Consider the following 15131-nt stretch of genomic DNA (forward strand, 5'->3'; position numbering starts at 1 on the left):
CTCCACTTTTAAAATGATAGCTATATATAAGTATATTCATTCTTAATGAAGTCAAATTTGCAAATAATTCTTCAAATTGACCTCTAAGGCGATGTAAATTGTCACAAAATTACAGTTATTAATTTTCATACTGAAATTTTTTTTAACCACTATTAAACAAAACCTTCTGTCATTTGACCAAAGCAGAGCGATTAAGAAAACGGCTTGTAATTTACATTTCAACTGGTAAATTGATTAAAAAAATAGGCATATCCTGACCCAACTTTTTCATTTCCGATTCATTCATCCATCCATTTTCAACACCACTTAGCCTGGTTAGGGTCACGGAGCACTCGAACCTAACCCAGCTGACCTTGGGCGAAAGGCGGACTACACCCCGAACTGTTGGCCAGTCAGTCGCAGGGCACATATAGACACGGACAACCATTCGCACTCACATTCACACCGTCACTGAGTGGGAACTCAATCCACGCTTCCCACACCAAAGTCAGGCGAGTGTACCACTACACCATCACTGACCATTTCCAATCAGATACCAATATTGCAGCTAGGGTTGGGCATCGAGAATCGAGAACCGATTGGAACCGGAACGTTAGTTCCGGTTCTCCCAGAACCATCCATCCATCCATTTTCTGAGCCGCTTCTCCTCACTAGGGTCACGGGCGTGCTGGAGCCTATCCCAGCTGTCATCGGGCAGGAGGCGGGGTACACCCTGAACTGGTTCCCAGCCAATCACAGTTCTCCCAGAACCGTTACAATTAAAAAACTTCGGTTCCCAGTTTCGATGCATACACTCCGCCGATCCCGAAGAAGTGGTGAAAACCAACAAAGAAGAATGCGCACGAAGACATGCTTGTGCCCAACGGCGGCGACGCACAAAAAATTCAACAATTGGAATACGATTATATTTTGCAAAGGAAACTTTCACGAAGGCGGCACGATGGATGACTGGTTAGAGCGTCAGCCTCACAGTTCTGAGGACCCGGGTTCAATCCCCGGCCCCGCCTGTGTCCGGGCACTCCGGCTTCCTCCCACATCCCAAAAACATGCATGAATTGGAGACTCTAAATTGCCCGTAGGTGTGAATGTGAGTGCGAATGGTTGTTTGTTTGTGTGTGCCCTGCGATTGGCTGGCAACCAGTTCAGGGTGTACCCCGCCTCCTGCCCGATGGCAGCTGGGATTGGCTCCAGCACGCCCGCGACCCTAGTGAGGAGAAGCGGCTCAGAAAATGGATGGATGGATGGAAGCTCTCACGATGTGTAGAAGTCTGACGTGCTCTCTCCCACTCCGAGCCTCAGCTCACACCGCGCGGAGCTTCAGTGAAATCAACTCTCAGTCAATTGGGTGAGTGAAACAATAAAATGCATCTATGCCAACATTGAGATAGCTAACAAGGTAAACGCTTGGTTGCACTTTTCGACTGATAGATTTTAGCGTTAATTTTAGTCTTCAAACCAACGTAAGAGCCGATGACAGAAAAAAAACAACTTAACATTGAGCTAAAACTTCACCATAAGAACTTTACATCACAATGAATTGGGACAAAATTCACATAACGTTGTGTCACAGTATCACAAACACTAACCTTGTGCCTCATCGGTGGGTAGGGAAAGGAATCAGCCTTTTATAGCATTTGGTTCCATTCATTAAAAAAATGGCCTCCTTTTCAGATACCAGTTCCAGTTCCCACAGGGGCTCCTTATCAGACTGATTCTTGCCTGTTCTCAGCCTGAATGTTTTGAAAGCTTCAGTATGTCTGTAGTGCGTGTGTGTGCGTGTTTGTGTGTGTGTTCATAACATAGTGTGGTCAGTTTTAACAAACTAAAACTAGTGTAGGGCCCCTAGTGTCCTGTAAGTAGGAGCATAGAAACATATACTATGTCTGTTTAGTTTTACAGTGAATTTCAGCTGCAGTGTCAATAAACGACTCGATGCAAGCAAGATTCACTCTTACTCCTTGCTACTATGGTAGCACCTTAGCAACCTGTTGTTGTGATCACGCGTGATCGGCCATGCCATCCGGGCGCCGCTGGATAAAAGTGCTGGAGCAGAGCATAGAATGGATTGCTTGTATAAGTGTGGTAAAATCTGATCCGATTCGATCATTGTTGTTGTTTTTTTGCTGACATCGGACCGATATCAATGATCGGATCGGGACACCACTAAAAAAAAAAAATATAACAACTAAAACTAGACATAGCGGAAATTTAGACATAGTTAACATCATAATTGAAGGACTGGCTAATTAATTGACTTTTCTGTTGCTTGGATTAATAGCACAAATGTGCTCTTTTGAGGGCAAAATCAATAGCGTGCTGTGGCACTGATGTTAGCGAACAAGCTAGCCTTTATTTTTTGCTACATTACGCAAAGGCAATTTAAGCAAACATTTTATGTGTAAGAAAATTTGAGAAAATGTCTTCCACAAACCCAATGTTGGAGGTTTGGTTCCCGCAGAGTATTCGTACACCGCCGCTTGGCAGACGATCTTCTGTTTGCAACTATTTGCGACAATCACTTCATTCAATCATTTTAGGAAAAGAAATAGGAGAAGAAGAAAAAACAACCCTTTTGGGCTAAAATCTGGTGGTACAACCCCAAACACAAGTTTTTAGTCATCGGTCAGTCTTCAGTCGTCAGTTCAGTTCCAGTGGTAGTCACTCGCTTTCTGCCACCCAGAAGTACCCTGGCACTTTACATACAACCATTATAAAAAGGCCTTTAGCAAACTTATTCAAGTTCAACAGGCTCATTTGATGTTTTAAATGTGCTCTCAATTGCTAATTACTGTCACCCTTGAACTTTACAACACAAGCTTAAATATTTTGAATGCATATTTTCATGCTTCGGCACGGTGGAAGACTGGTTAGCACATCTGGGACCCGGGTTCAAATCCAGTCTCCCTGTGTGGAGTTTGCGTGTTCTCCCCTTGCCTGCGTGGGTTTTCTCCGGGTATTCCGGTTTCCTCCCACATCCCAAAAACATGTATGGTAGGTTAATTTAAGACTCTAAATTGCCCGTAGGTGTGAATGTGTGTGCGAATGATTGTTTGTTTATATATGCCCTGCGATTGGCTTGGGACCAGTTAAGGCTGTACCTTGCCTCTCGCCTAGACTCAGCTGGGATAGGCTCCAGCATGCCGTGACCCAAGTGAGGATCAGCAGTATGGAAAATGAATGGATGGATGTTTCATGCTTTATATTGAACACACGGTTGATGAAATTAAAATACTGCAGTTAATAATCTGTTGATACGATACTAACAAAATGCTAATTAATCAAAAAGAATCAGGGCATTTTATTAAACGTGAACAAGACACAGTCCAACCCAGTTAATGCAAACTCGAGCACTGACATAGTCCACCCTGACACTTGGAAAGCATAACGAGGCATCTTGAAATAGGACAAAACTGGTGTCATTTAAACACAGATGAACAATCATGAACGAAAAGAGCAGCAGGTGAAAAAACTAATAGGGCATGAAATAACTTGCACTTTATTAACAGAGCGAAAAACCACCAAAGAAGACAGCACACAAGTGTGTACAATAGTCTAATCCCCAAAGTCTGCATCCTATTTGAATTCTACCTCAGTGCTAAAGATGATTGAGTCCATTAGACATATCCATCATTGTTGTTCACTTTTACATTCCACATTTACTGTACGTATTATGTTAGAACAAAGCGGACACAGACATCATCAAAAATGTTTAGCTCAAGAAGGGCATCAGTAACTCTTATGTAAATGATGTCATGGTGAAACAGTAAGAAGAGGAGTCAGTCAGATTCATCGTCTCGTGTTAGAACTTTGTTTGGGACAAATTGCTACAATTCCTAAAAATGTGCATTCTGTTTCAACTAGAGCTGGGCGATTGATCAAGTTTTATTGTTAAATTCAACTTGACTGATCAAGTAAATTTTTTGTGATACAATTTTTTTCTTTGCGACTTCTATGGTTCAAAGCGCATCCTAAAGTGACGTGTTTCGCTTGCACTCACAATATGACTGAAAAGAGGAGAGCTAGTTTACAAAAGCAGTCAGTGTAGTGATGAAGATGGGTATGACTGAACATGCCTGGTTCATCACAGACACAATTAAAAAAAAATGTATTCAGTTAGGTGGGCATGGTGGGCGAGTGGTGAGCACGTTCATCTCACAGTTCTGTGGTTGAGGGTTTTCTTTGGGCACTCTGGCTTTCTCTCACATTCCAAAAACATTAGATTAGATTGTAATTGTAATTGAAGAGTCTAAATCGTCCTTAGGTGTACCGTAATTTCTCGTGTATAATGCGCACCCATGTATAATACGCACCCCCAAAGTTGACCTCAAAATTCTGGAAAACCCTTCTCCCTATCTATAATGCATTTTTACAATGCATGATTTGGCTTCTACCCATATGATCAAAACATGAAGTATGATCTGTTTTGTTTTTTTCAAATAATTATTCTGAAGTTAAGCACTTTACTGGAAGATGTAATACTTTTTTAAAATTTACTTTCTCTTATTTTGAAATTCACAGCCCTACTTTTATTTAGTAAATTAGAAAACACACAGTTGTGCTCTTATATTTGATTACCCAGGCAGAATTTGTAAGATGGGTACAATTCTTTAAAGAAAACATGAATGACCTGGCAAAATACATTTAATTTTATTTTAATGGAATTCAAATTAAACGGTCAAGCATTTCAGAAAACCATTATCATCAAACAAAACATAACCATAAATAAATTAATGATGGTTATTGTTCAGTTAGCAGTCATATTAAAAAAAAAAAAAACAACAGCAAAAATATTTCACAAATTCTGCCAGGGTATGTAAACTTATGAGCACAACTGTACATATATGCACTCATACATACCCCTGTCACATTGGAATGAAAGTGTAGGCTACACCTTTTTTATAACCACTAGGTGGCGGTGGCATACTAGAATGCAAGTGTACACCTTTCTCATAACCTCTAGGGGGCGGTGCCGTTTTGGAATGAACGTGTACAGCTTTTTTATAACCACTAGATGGCGGCATACATTTATAAAATGTGCAAGTTTTTTTCTATTTGCCCTATACCTATATTTTTCCATTTGCCCTATTGACTTTTGACAATTCTTTGGGCAAAAAAACTCGCATTATACACGAGAAATTATGGTAAATGTGAGTGTGAATAGTTGTTTGTCACCGCAAGTGCCGTCCCATTGACTGCCGACCATTTCATGGTGGGCTGGGAGAGGCTTCAGATCACTCGTAACCCTAATGAGCATACGCAATATATGGATGGCTGGCTATATTCAGCTAATTTCACATTTTGATGCTGTAAAAACAAAATCATGACAATTAGTTTTGATTGAATTATTAAACGACAACATTTTCTGTATTTCTAGTTGTTTTTTTCTTGCCAATAGACATACGGTAAATATTTGAAGTTTTATTATGGCACATATGACTAAAACAATCTTCTGTGTGGACAGATTGTGCTGGAGCCAGCAGTGATCCAGGATGTTTTGTCTGCTGGCAGCCACCTTCAGCTGCTGGAGCTCCTCAGCATCTGCTCCCACTACCTCATTCAGGTAGACAAACGTGGGCTATTTACAGTAATCCCCGTTATATCACGGTTCACGCTTCGCGGACCCGCTATATTGCAGATTTTTTTTTTTTTAAAAGTGTTGTTACAGTTTTTACTCTTTTTTAAACTGTACAATATTTTTGTGTTGTCTATTGCTTTTGTTCTCTTTCAATGGATGTTTAAATGTGTTTGTTATGTTTTAAAAGTGTGTTGAAAGACCTTAAAAGCATTTTAAGTACCATAAATGCTAAAGAAAAAATATAAGCCTCGGGTGTATTTAAAAGGGGTATTTCTCTACTTATTGCGGGTGTTTTCTGGAACGTAACCCCAGGGATGGAATGGGGATTACAGTAGATCAAAACAATTATGGGGGAAATTTATGACAGATAGGGTATTTTTTTTTTTCCTAAATCTTAATCAGTGAAGAAAAAAAATAGGCTCTAGCAGAAAGGACACTTTTCTCATTCAGGGCAAAAGGGCTGGTGCGGGTGCACCACTAGCGGTCTATTTGTGCATGAATGTGCTTGTGTGTATAATATTGCTTTTTGTTGTCCCTCCACACTGGGGCCCACGTTTCAATGACGCTTCTTCGCCGGATACGGTCATTCTGTCGGCCTGGCACACAGTTATTAAAATAATAGTACTACACGCCGAACTTGCATTGAATAAACCTTTAATTGACATAGCTTGACATCATACAGATTGCATTTTCCTCTTTCTAGTCTAATGCAATTATCAACAAAAAATGTAACGCTTTTCCCATCCCGGGCATTAAGTGATGGGACAAATTGTCCCGAGGCCTCGAAGCGTGTGTTGATAAATCCAGGAACTAATTTATGGAGGACGTATGATTGACGCGTGATTCGTCATATACCAACATGACATCAGTTGATGTCAAATGAAGCCTTGCTGTTTTGAGAAGTGGTTCATGTGTTGGCCCGAATAATGAACAAACCAGAAAAAAAGCGTAATGGATCCACGGTAATTTAGTGCGGTAGTTGTCATGTTGGAGCTTGGTCAATTTCCTGTAACATTTGTTCTTCATCGATTCTGCTTAAAAAAAAAAAAAATTTCCCATGTATGGCAACGCTTTGAGTACCGGTAGATCTCTCCAAATAACAGATCACCCATCATATGGCTGTATGTAGTGAAATATGCTACGACTATAATTTCGTTAAGTTTTAGTTTAGTTAAGTTTGTGTTATTCTCCAATTTGGTTTTGGAGTTATAACCTCATTTTTTAAAATTTAAATTAAAGATTTAGAAGTGCAGCGACACCTCACATAACCCAACATTGGCAAAATGCTTTATTATGAGTGTAATAAGTTAAAATTAAATTGGAAAAAAAAATAATAGGTGTATATATCCAAGCCAATACAAGCACAAAATAGGTTCTTCATTTTAAAAAAAGCATTCACCAGCACACAATTTCACATCTTTTATAAACCCTACAACTGTGATACAACTACAATAGTACATACAAATTGATAACATACATTTACCATGTCCTATTGGATTTGTTTATTTCGTACCATAGCATTAACCACAAATGAATTCTAAACAGATTACATGAATGAATCCCACAAGATCTAATTATAGTGTTCAATTTTGGTGAGTATCCATGTGGACAGTGTTGAAAGCCATTACACTTGTAGTATTTCAAATGGCAATCAAGGTTTTTGCCTGTAGGTGGGGTTTAGTGCACATGAAGCCTCGAGAAATGAACCTTTTTGTGAACCAGTTGGATGGAAAACGTTGTCTTCATAAGGCTTTATCTGGCCATCACTACCACTTTCTACCCTTGTGTGGTGGTGTCCTTGCCAGCTGTTCTAGCTGGACCGACTCCATCGACAGATCGCGACCAGACAAAGACGTTTCCCCCTCGGCCTCAGCACTGAATGACTGAACTGCACTAATACCTCCAGGTTGACTGATTCCATCAACAGGAAGCGAACTGACAGTGAGTCTTCAACTTGGCCTCAACCTCCACTTATTCTTCATCACTGTCAATAACCTTTTCTCTGGAAACATTTCTCAGTACAGCTTATTTGGGTGACCCAAAAACAAATATATTGTAAAAAAAAAAAAATTTAAATGACCCACTATCTGGAAGTATTTAAATTTGATCCAAGTTCTGGCCTTGAAACTTCGCTAATCATCCCTGTTCAAGTGCCATCAAAACTTAAATTGACTTTGGCAAGCTGCATGGGCTTCTCGGGGAGCCGATAGGTTTCTTGACAGGCTCTTACGTAATGCCCAAGGAAATTGGTCAGCTGGTCCATCTCATTGCAGTGAGTCTGAACCAAAGATAGGGGTCAATGCTCCTGGTCTTGCAAAGAGGTATTGGTTGTCTTGAAGTACACCACAGGACTGTTTCTGCTCCAAATGGAGCTGTAATGCACTCATCATTTTGGATGTCAGGCGAATTGGGGTAGGATGGCCACACTTCGCCCGACACAAGTGCCAGCAAAGCTTTCTCTCCACCTGCGAGAGCACCACGTCCAAGTCTGTGTGGGGATCAGCGGTGTCTTTGGCCAAAAATGCAGATAAAGGGCATGGCCGCAACCTCGCCTCCTGCCACAGGTTGAAGAGAGTCATCTGGCTGAGACACACCTGGCTGGACATCTTCAGTAAAATGCATTAGCGTGGGGATAGTTCACTCCTGGATGTTTCTCAGCGCTGTAGCCATAATCAACTCATTCCACATTTCCCGGTGGACTTCTTGAAATGCACTGGCATTATTAACAAGGTCTTCATTGTCCATGCTTAAACCTTGAGGCTTAACGAAAGGCGTGCCCAATTTTGTTGGCTAGTGTTGGGATAATGAATTCATTATCTCCTGTCTTACTGTCTTATGGTGTTGACAGTTTAAGCCACCTGCATGTACATCTGTGCGCCATTGAGGTCTTTCACACTATTTAACGAGGTGACCTTCGAACATGTCGCCACGAGGCCAACAAAATCTGCACAGTGCATGAATTCACTTTCTTAGGCGTCTTTAAACACTCTAAAGACATCCATGACATGGGAATTGTGAGCAAAATTCTCCCTGTCTTCATTAGCAAAGCAAAGCTAATTTATTTATATAGCGCATTTCATACATAAGGTAACTCAAATGTGCTTTACAGAATTAAAAGCATTTAAAAACAAAAACAAAACAAAAAACATCTTATGAACATTTAAAACAAAGAGAAAAATAAAAGTACAATTAGAACAGCATACAGGGCAAGAAATATCATTTATAAGGGGAAATGCTCTAAAAACCATGAGAAAAAAAGAAGAGGTTTTTAACCAGGGCTTAAAAACATTCACACTTGGGGCTGACGTCACTTCTGTTGGCAACTTCTTCAATTAGTGTGCATCGTAATAGCTAAATGCTGCTTCACCATGTTTGCTTTGGGCTCATTAGGACAAGTAATCAACCACAGGTGTGAGAAGTGGGGTGATGTGGTGATTTTATATGGGTGGGCGGAGCCCTACTGCACAGGTATGTCAAGAACAGTGGATCGATTAGTTTCAAATTGTTTCCCAAACGGGGACCTGATTTTTGGTCCCCACACCGCCAAAGGTACCCATGAGTGATGGTGGAAACCGATCTACGTATGTCCGCAAAACATGATGAATAGTAATACAAATGCACACCTGCTCCTCTTAATTGCGGGTACATGTCACCTACTGTACCTCAGTCCAGATTAGGTACTTATTCAGGACTTGTGTTTTATCACATAGGACGTTGTTACTCTCCTCATGTTAGAGCCATTCCTATGTGTATTGTAATGGCCTCTCAGATGCATAACACACATTTAAAAAAAAAAATCCCCCTCTTAAATACTTTCATGTGTGAGTACAAGGTCAGTGTATCCAGAAACACCGGTCACCCCATTAAAATACACAACTGTAGTTTATCATGCATGTTTTACTCTCGGTTAAATCCCGATGGCAAATATTGCTCTTGCGAGACATCTGGTGGTTTCGCAGTGTTATGGAGGGACACAGGAGCAGCACTTATCATTTTAAACCGACGCGCTGAAGTCCTTGTTTATTAATGTCAGTAACAATAAACGCACATACGCATACTTACATATGACTCAAGTTGCACCAGATGTTTCATTAGAGGTGTCGGTAGGAGGCAAGGTCGAATGATTACTATTGATTAGCGAGTGCGCATTGCATCAATACTGGCATTAAAAAATCCAATTGAGTAGGGTGTCACTCTGGCTCACCACCATAATTGTGAATAATGATACGCAGTGAATACTAAATCGATCAAAACCATTCTTGCTGTGTACAGTTTATTCACTTAATTAAAAGCACACCAGTCATAATAACTGTCATTTCATAAATTCAAATAAAATAAAATCCATATGATTAAAATGTGACTATAGTGCATCCTGTGAAGAATATATCCATGATTAGCAGGTACTACACAGCTACCCCGTACTGTATATGCAGTACTGTACAACATTCCGGATTTACACTGCTGTATTCACTGATTCCAGAAGGTGGCAGTCGTATCCCACATTTTCAAACTACTTTGATTTTTTTTTTTTTTTTTTTTTTTTTTTTTCCTCGCCCCAACACTTATTGCCTTTCTCCCTCACTGCTTTTTCATTACACTGTGAGATTGAAATCAGCTTATGCTTAATGTAAAAACTGCACATTTGTGGATAGTCTGATAAAGCACATGCGCTCTATAATAAATGTTTGGCAAATGGGAATGTGAAGTATTTGTTCTTAAATAGAACTCCGAGCATGTTGTACTGAATGGATGCTAATAGCACATTTTAGCATGGTAAGAGATGGCCATTCATTCCGCATACTTACCTTCAATTGTACAAAATAGTTTAGTCCATTATGTGTTTAAGAGCAGTGGACTCAGTTTTTCCTTGCGTGGCCATCAAAGGTCCCGGAATATAAACCCTCTCTCTGCGTGTCTGCAGGAAATGAGCAGTGCCAACTACTTAGAGCTCTACCGTGTGGCCGACCTCTTCCACCTTCCTTCCTTGGAGGAGGCTGCGGTGGACTTCTTGGTGGGTCACCTTTCTGAGCTGAGCCAGACGCGGCAGGAGGAGGCCCTGCAGCTGCCGTTTCGCCTTCTCAAGGAAGTCCTCAAGAGTGACCGTCTCACCTCGCTGAGTGAAGAAGAGATATGGAAGGTATGGAAATGTGTGTGGGTGTTCATGTACCTGTACTCGTAAAATCACAAATATAAATTTCAATCAGATACTTTGCTTCCTTATCATTTTTAAAAAATGACACTCATATATTCTGTTATTAATATAACAACAATAATTAATAAAATGCAACTCAACATTATGCAGAATCAGTGGGCGCCCTTGCCCGACATTCCCATCTGAGTGTGTTGGGACTCTCAAGTTGTCATTTTTCAAAATGTAAGCAGGGGATGTAAGCAAATGAGATGGATCACAAGTTCTGTAACCTTGATCGAGACTCTTCTCCTCAAGTATTTTTGCTCTAGACTGAAAATGTTTAAGTTTGACATCAAACTATGGATATGAGACAAGAGATAAACATATTCTTTTTCAGGTATTTCCATCTGAATCTGAAACACAACTTAGAAGATAGCACCTTTTTTGGGATCCACCTAGTTTTCATGTGAGCTAAAGTACTGAAACGTGACTGACAGGTGTGTCCTGTTGTCCAGGTGTGTCCTATTACATTGATCATTTAAGCAACGAATAGCGCTGAAAGTCTCTGCTCATTTTAAGATGTAAGTTTTGCCTGTGAAAACTATACTAGTTAGAGGTGTAACGGACATGAAAACCAAAGAGCTATCTATGGGTGAAAAACAAGCAATTGTGAAGCAGGTTGAAAATCAGTCAGAGCCTTTGCAAAAAAAAATGGTCATAGCAAATAAAAGGATTTGGAATGTCCTGGAGAATAAATAAAACACTTGTGAATCAGGTAAGAGATGTCGAACGTGTAGATTAAAGAAAGCAACAGCAGTTGATGACAAAAACATTGTGAGAGCTGTAAAACCCCAAAACAAATGGCAGTGACATCAGCAACAACCTCCGGAGGCCAGCATTGAAGGTATCATACACTGTTGGCAGAAGACTTCATTCACAAAAGAACAGATTCTTCACTAGAATTCGCAAACAACTTATTAGCAGGATAAAGAGGAGGGGTAGGCTGGGATTTGCCAAAAAGCAACGCATTTTTTTTATTTGTGTAGAGGTAATGTTAAGGCCTGGGCCTGCAATGCCTCTTCTGAGTTGGGCTCATTAATCGTCATTGATATAACAGGTGATGGCAGACGCAAACAGAATGAAGAAACATTTTGTCTGCCAATTTAAAAAGTGATTGGGAGATCGCGTAGCACAACAAAACCCCACAACACACTTCCAAAATAACAAAATATTTCATCGGGAGAAAAGGTGGACAGCTTTAGTCTGGCTCAGTAAATTTCCAGACTTAAACCCTACAAAGCATGGATTTTACCTGCAAACGAGGGGACAAATGGAGTAACCGCTCCCAAAAGAAACAGCAGCTGAAAGTGGCTGATGTGAAGAATTCCAAAGTGTGCAATTACTGCAAGCAAAATATTTGCATCTAAATAGTAAGTCTTATTCCCTTCATCCATTTTCTCTACCGCTTAGCCTCACTAGAGTCACAGGTGAGCTGGAGCCTATCCCAGCTGACTTTGGGCGAAAGATGATGTAAACCCTGGACTGGTCAACAGTCAATCACAGCGCACATGCAGATAAACAAGCGTTCACTTTCACAATCACACCCAAGCACAATTGAGAGTCTTCAGTTAACTAAATAATGTGGGCGTAAGATGGACTACCTGGAGAAAACACAAGCATGGGGAGACCAAGTAAACGCCAGCCTGTGCCACCGTTATTCACTTCAGCCTAATTTAATTATCTTTTCCAATACTGTTGTATACTTAAACGTGGTTTTATTAATTGTGTATCGGATTGAGATGGAAACACATGGGGAAAAAAAGCTCCATTGTTGGTCTCTTGTCTCATCTTCATCGTTGTAATAAAATTGTTTCAGTCCACAGCAAAAATAAAGGAACTGTCCTCCCTGTTTCAATACTTTTAGGGGGCGTGTATAATAGGCTCCTGATAAAGGATCAAAGATGATGGACAGTGATGCACAATAAAATGCAATACAGATCACAGAGATGGAAATTAATGATGCATCTTTTTACAATCTGCGGCACGGCGGATAACTGGTTAGCACGTCTGCCTCACAGTGCCGAGGACCCGGGTTCCAATCCGGCGTGTGTGGAGTTTGCATGTTCTCCCCATGCCTGCGTGTCTTCCTCCCACATCCCAAAAACATGCATGGTAGGTTAATTGAAGACTCTAAATGGCCCGCAGGTGTGACTGTGAGTGCGAATGGTTGTTTGTTTATATGTGCCCTGCGATTGACTGGCGACCAGTTCAGGGTGTCGCCCGGAGTTAACTGGGAGAGGCTCCAGCATGCCCCGCGACCCTAGTGAGGAGAAGCGGTTAAGAGAATGGATGGATTTTTCGCAATCACAAAAAAACATGCAAGAACAAATGGTCAGAGGTCAACATTTAAAGGTTAAAGACTGTTACAACTTAAGTGCACAATCCATAGACCTTGAAAGAAAACAATTAAACATACATTTATTGCATTTAGACACCTAGGAAGGTTGCATTTGACTCCTTCACTCCCACTGCCAACACCACTCTGATGTTGAAGGGAATCAAACCAGGGGTCCTGAGGTCACATGCCACATTCTCATTCACTTGATGAAGCCGCCCCAATGTCTAAAAATGAGGAGCAATGTCACAGCTAATTGCATCTTAGTGCACAACTAGACAATACACAACTAGAAACGATTGACACAAGACAAGGAAAACGCACAGCTAATAGAACAAATTAAACACTGCCATCTGCATCTCCTTTACTCTTTGTTTGTGTTGACCTGCAATCACAATGGTCTTTTTCTGAATGTGTATGTGATTGATTGCCATCCATTCATGCATGTGTGTAAGCAAGCAAGCATGGGTGTGTGTGCCTGTCTGATGAAGTGTCAAGGTGTGTGCGTAGACTGTGGCGTGAGGCGGTTGTGCGGCGTGAGGACTTGCCATTTTGACTGTTCATTTGCGCCAATCAGCCTCCCCCCAATGTGCCCTCCCTCCTTCCACCGCCCTCGCTCCCTTTCTCTCTTTCTCCCCTTCTCTTTTCTGATTAGGCCCTCCGCGCCTCCATCAGGGCCCCAATCCCCCAGCTGTCAGTCGCCCGCTCTTCTGATTGAAAACAATCAGGCCTCTGATGGCACAATTACGCTGACCCCTTAACCAGCCGCCGCCGCCATAATCAGTCTCTGATTAGGCTGCTTTAGGCCTCCTTCACTGCGCCCAGAAGGTTAATTTGAGCATCAGACGGAAGCGGACAGGAAGCGGGGGCCATCGTCCGAAAATGTGAGGCGGGGGTGGACGCACCAATATTGGACCGATATAGCTCAGCTGTCAATCATTGTCACCCTGAGTTTTCTTAGAGACTCTCACGCTCAGAAAATCACATTTTCTCTGGCTTTGTTCTCCCTTCTTCTTTCTTGCCATCCTTTGCTCTGCCTTCATGTAGCTCACCCCCTTCCCTCCCCTCTCTCCCTCACTATCTCTTTCCCTCACTTTACCCTTTTTACACACACACAAACACACACACGCTCTTGCTCTTTCAGCGTGGAGCGGAAGCAGTTGATTTATTCTGTGCCCTGAGGAAGTTGTGTGATGCAGCGTGACCTTCACAGTCAGCTGCCGCCGTGCAAACACACACACATGCACGTACTCACGCACACACGCTGTCACTTCCAAGCTATGAAGAGGAGAAAAGCGGGGTGAGCGACGGCAAAGACAGTACAGTTACCGCAAAATGATGTGTGTGTTTGTTGCAGTTTTCCACCTTTACCACGTGTCTGTCATCTCAGCAGTGACACAATTTGACTGATATTGCATATAAATATATATAATCTACGAAGTCGTCTTCACAGCAAAATCACTTTGCGTATGTGATAATGAAATCCGTAATCTCCAAGACATCTTGCCCACATTCACACCTCACAGCAGCTAAATAACCTTCCACAGCTCTCAAGTTCAATTACCCAGTTCGCCTGCATTAAACAAAAGAGTGTGCCTGTGGATATTTACAGTCATGACTTTTGGATGTTGTGTTGGTTTGACTGAGTCTTTCATAATAGCCTGTAGGTATCTTGAAAAATAATTATGATTAGGAGCCATTGTTTCTTCCCTTCAAATCCCCACTGCACTTTTTTATTCATTAACCAGTGTGTTCGCCTTCTTTTACTGTTTTTCTTATATGTTGATGCTGTTTTGAACGTACCCACTCAAGGACTTGTAATTGATTATTTAATCTGTCTTTCGTGGGTGCGAAGCGTCAAGAATTACCACAAATGTGTCATACATTGATTGTTTTACCATTACAATAATCCTGCAATGGATATGAACTGAGAACACAACTTGCATCTTGGTTAGGCTGGGAGAGGGATTTCTCAAGACTTATTTATACCAAAATATTGTACTTTTTCTCCAAAGTATAATGAACAAAAC

The 15131-nt window shown here is 41.2% G+C and overlaps 1 protein-coding gene across 5 annotated transcripts in view; it reads left to right on the forward strand.

Annotated features, from left to right (window-relative positions):
- Nucleotides 1–15131, forward strand: part of klhl32 (kelch-like family member 32) — a 54565-nt gene that overhangs the window by 25288 nt on the left and 14146 nt on the right. For 3 of the 5 annotated variants that reach the window (XR_009768386.1, XM_061673788.1, XM_061673790.1), the window contains exons 5-6: nucleotides 5462–5560; nucleotides 10497–10712. Coding sequence is in view for 4 of the 5 variants with exons in the window: in XM_061673788.1 (XP_061529772.1) it covers nucleotides 5462–5560; nucleotides 10497–10712 (315 nt within the window). In the remaining variant the exon portion in view is untranslated. Of the gene's footprint in view, nucleotides 1–5461; nucleotides 5561–10496; nucleotides 10713–15131 lie in introns of those variants that run through there. The other 2 variants (XM_061673789.1, XM_061673791.1) reach the window with 2 other exon arrangements.

The sequence above is a fragment of the Phycodurus eques genome, chromosome 4 (assembly GCF_024500275.1).
Source record: "Phycodurus eques isolate BA_2022a chromosome 4, UOR_Pequ_1.1, whole genome shotgun sequence".
NCBI classification, from domain to species: domain Eukaryota; kingdom Metazoa; phylum Chordata; class Actinopteri; order Syngnathiformes; family Syngnathidae; genus Phycodurus; species Phycodurus eques.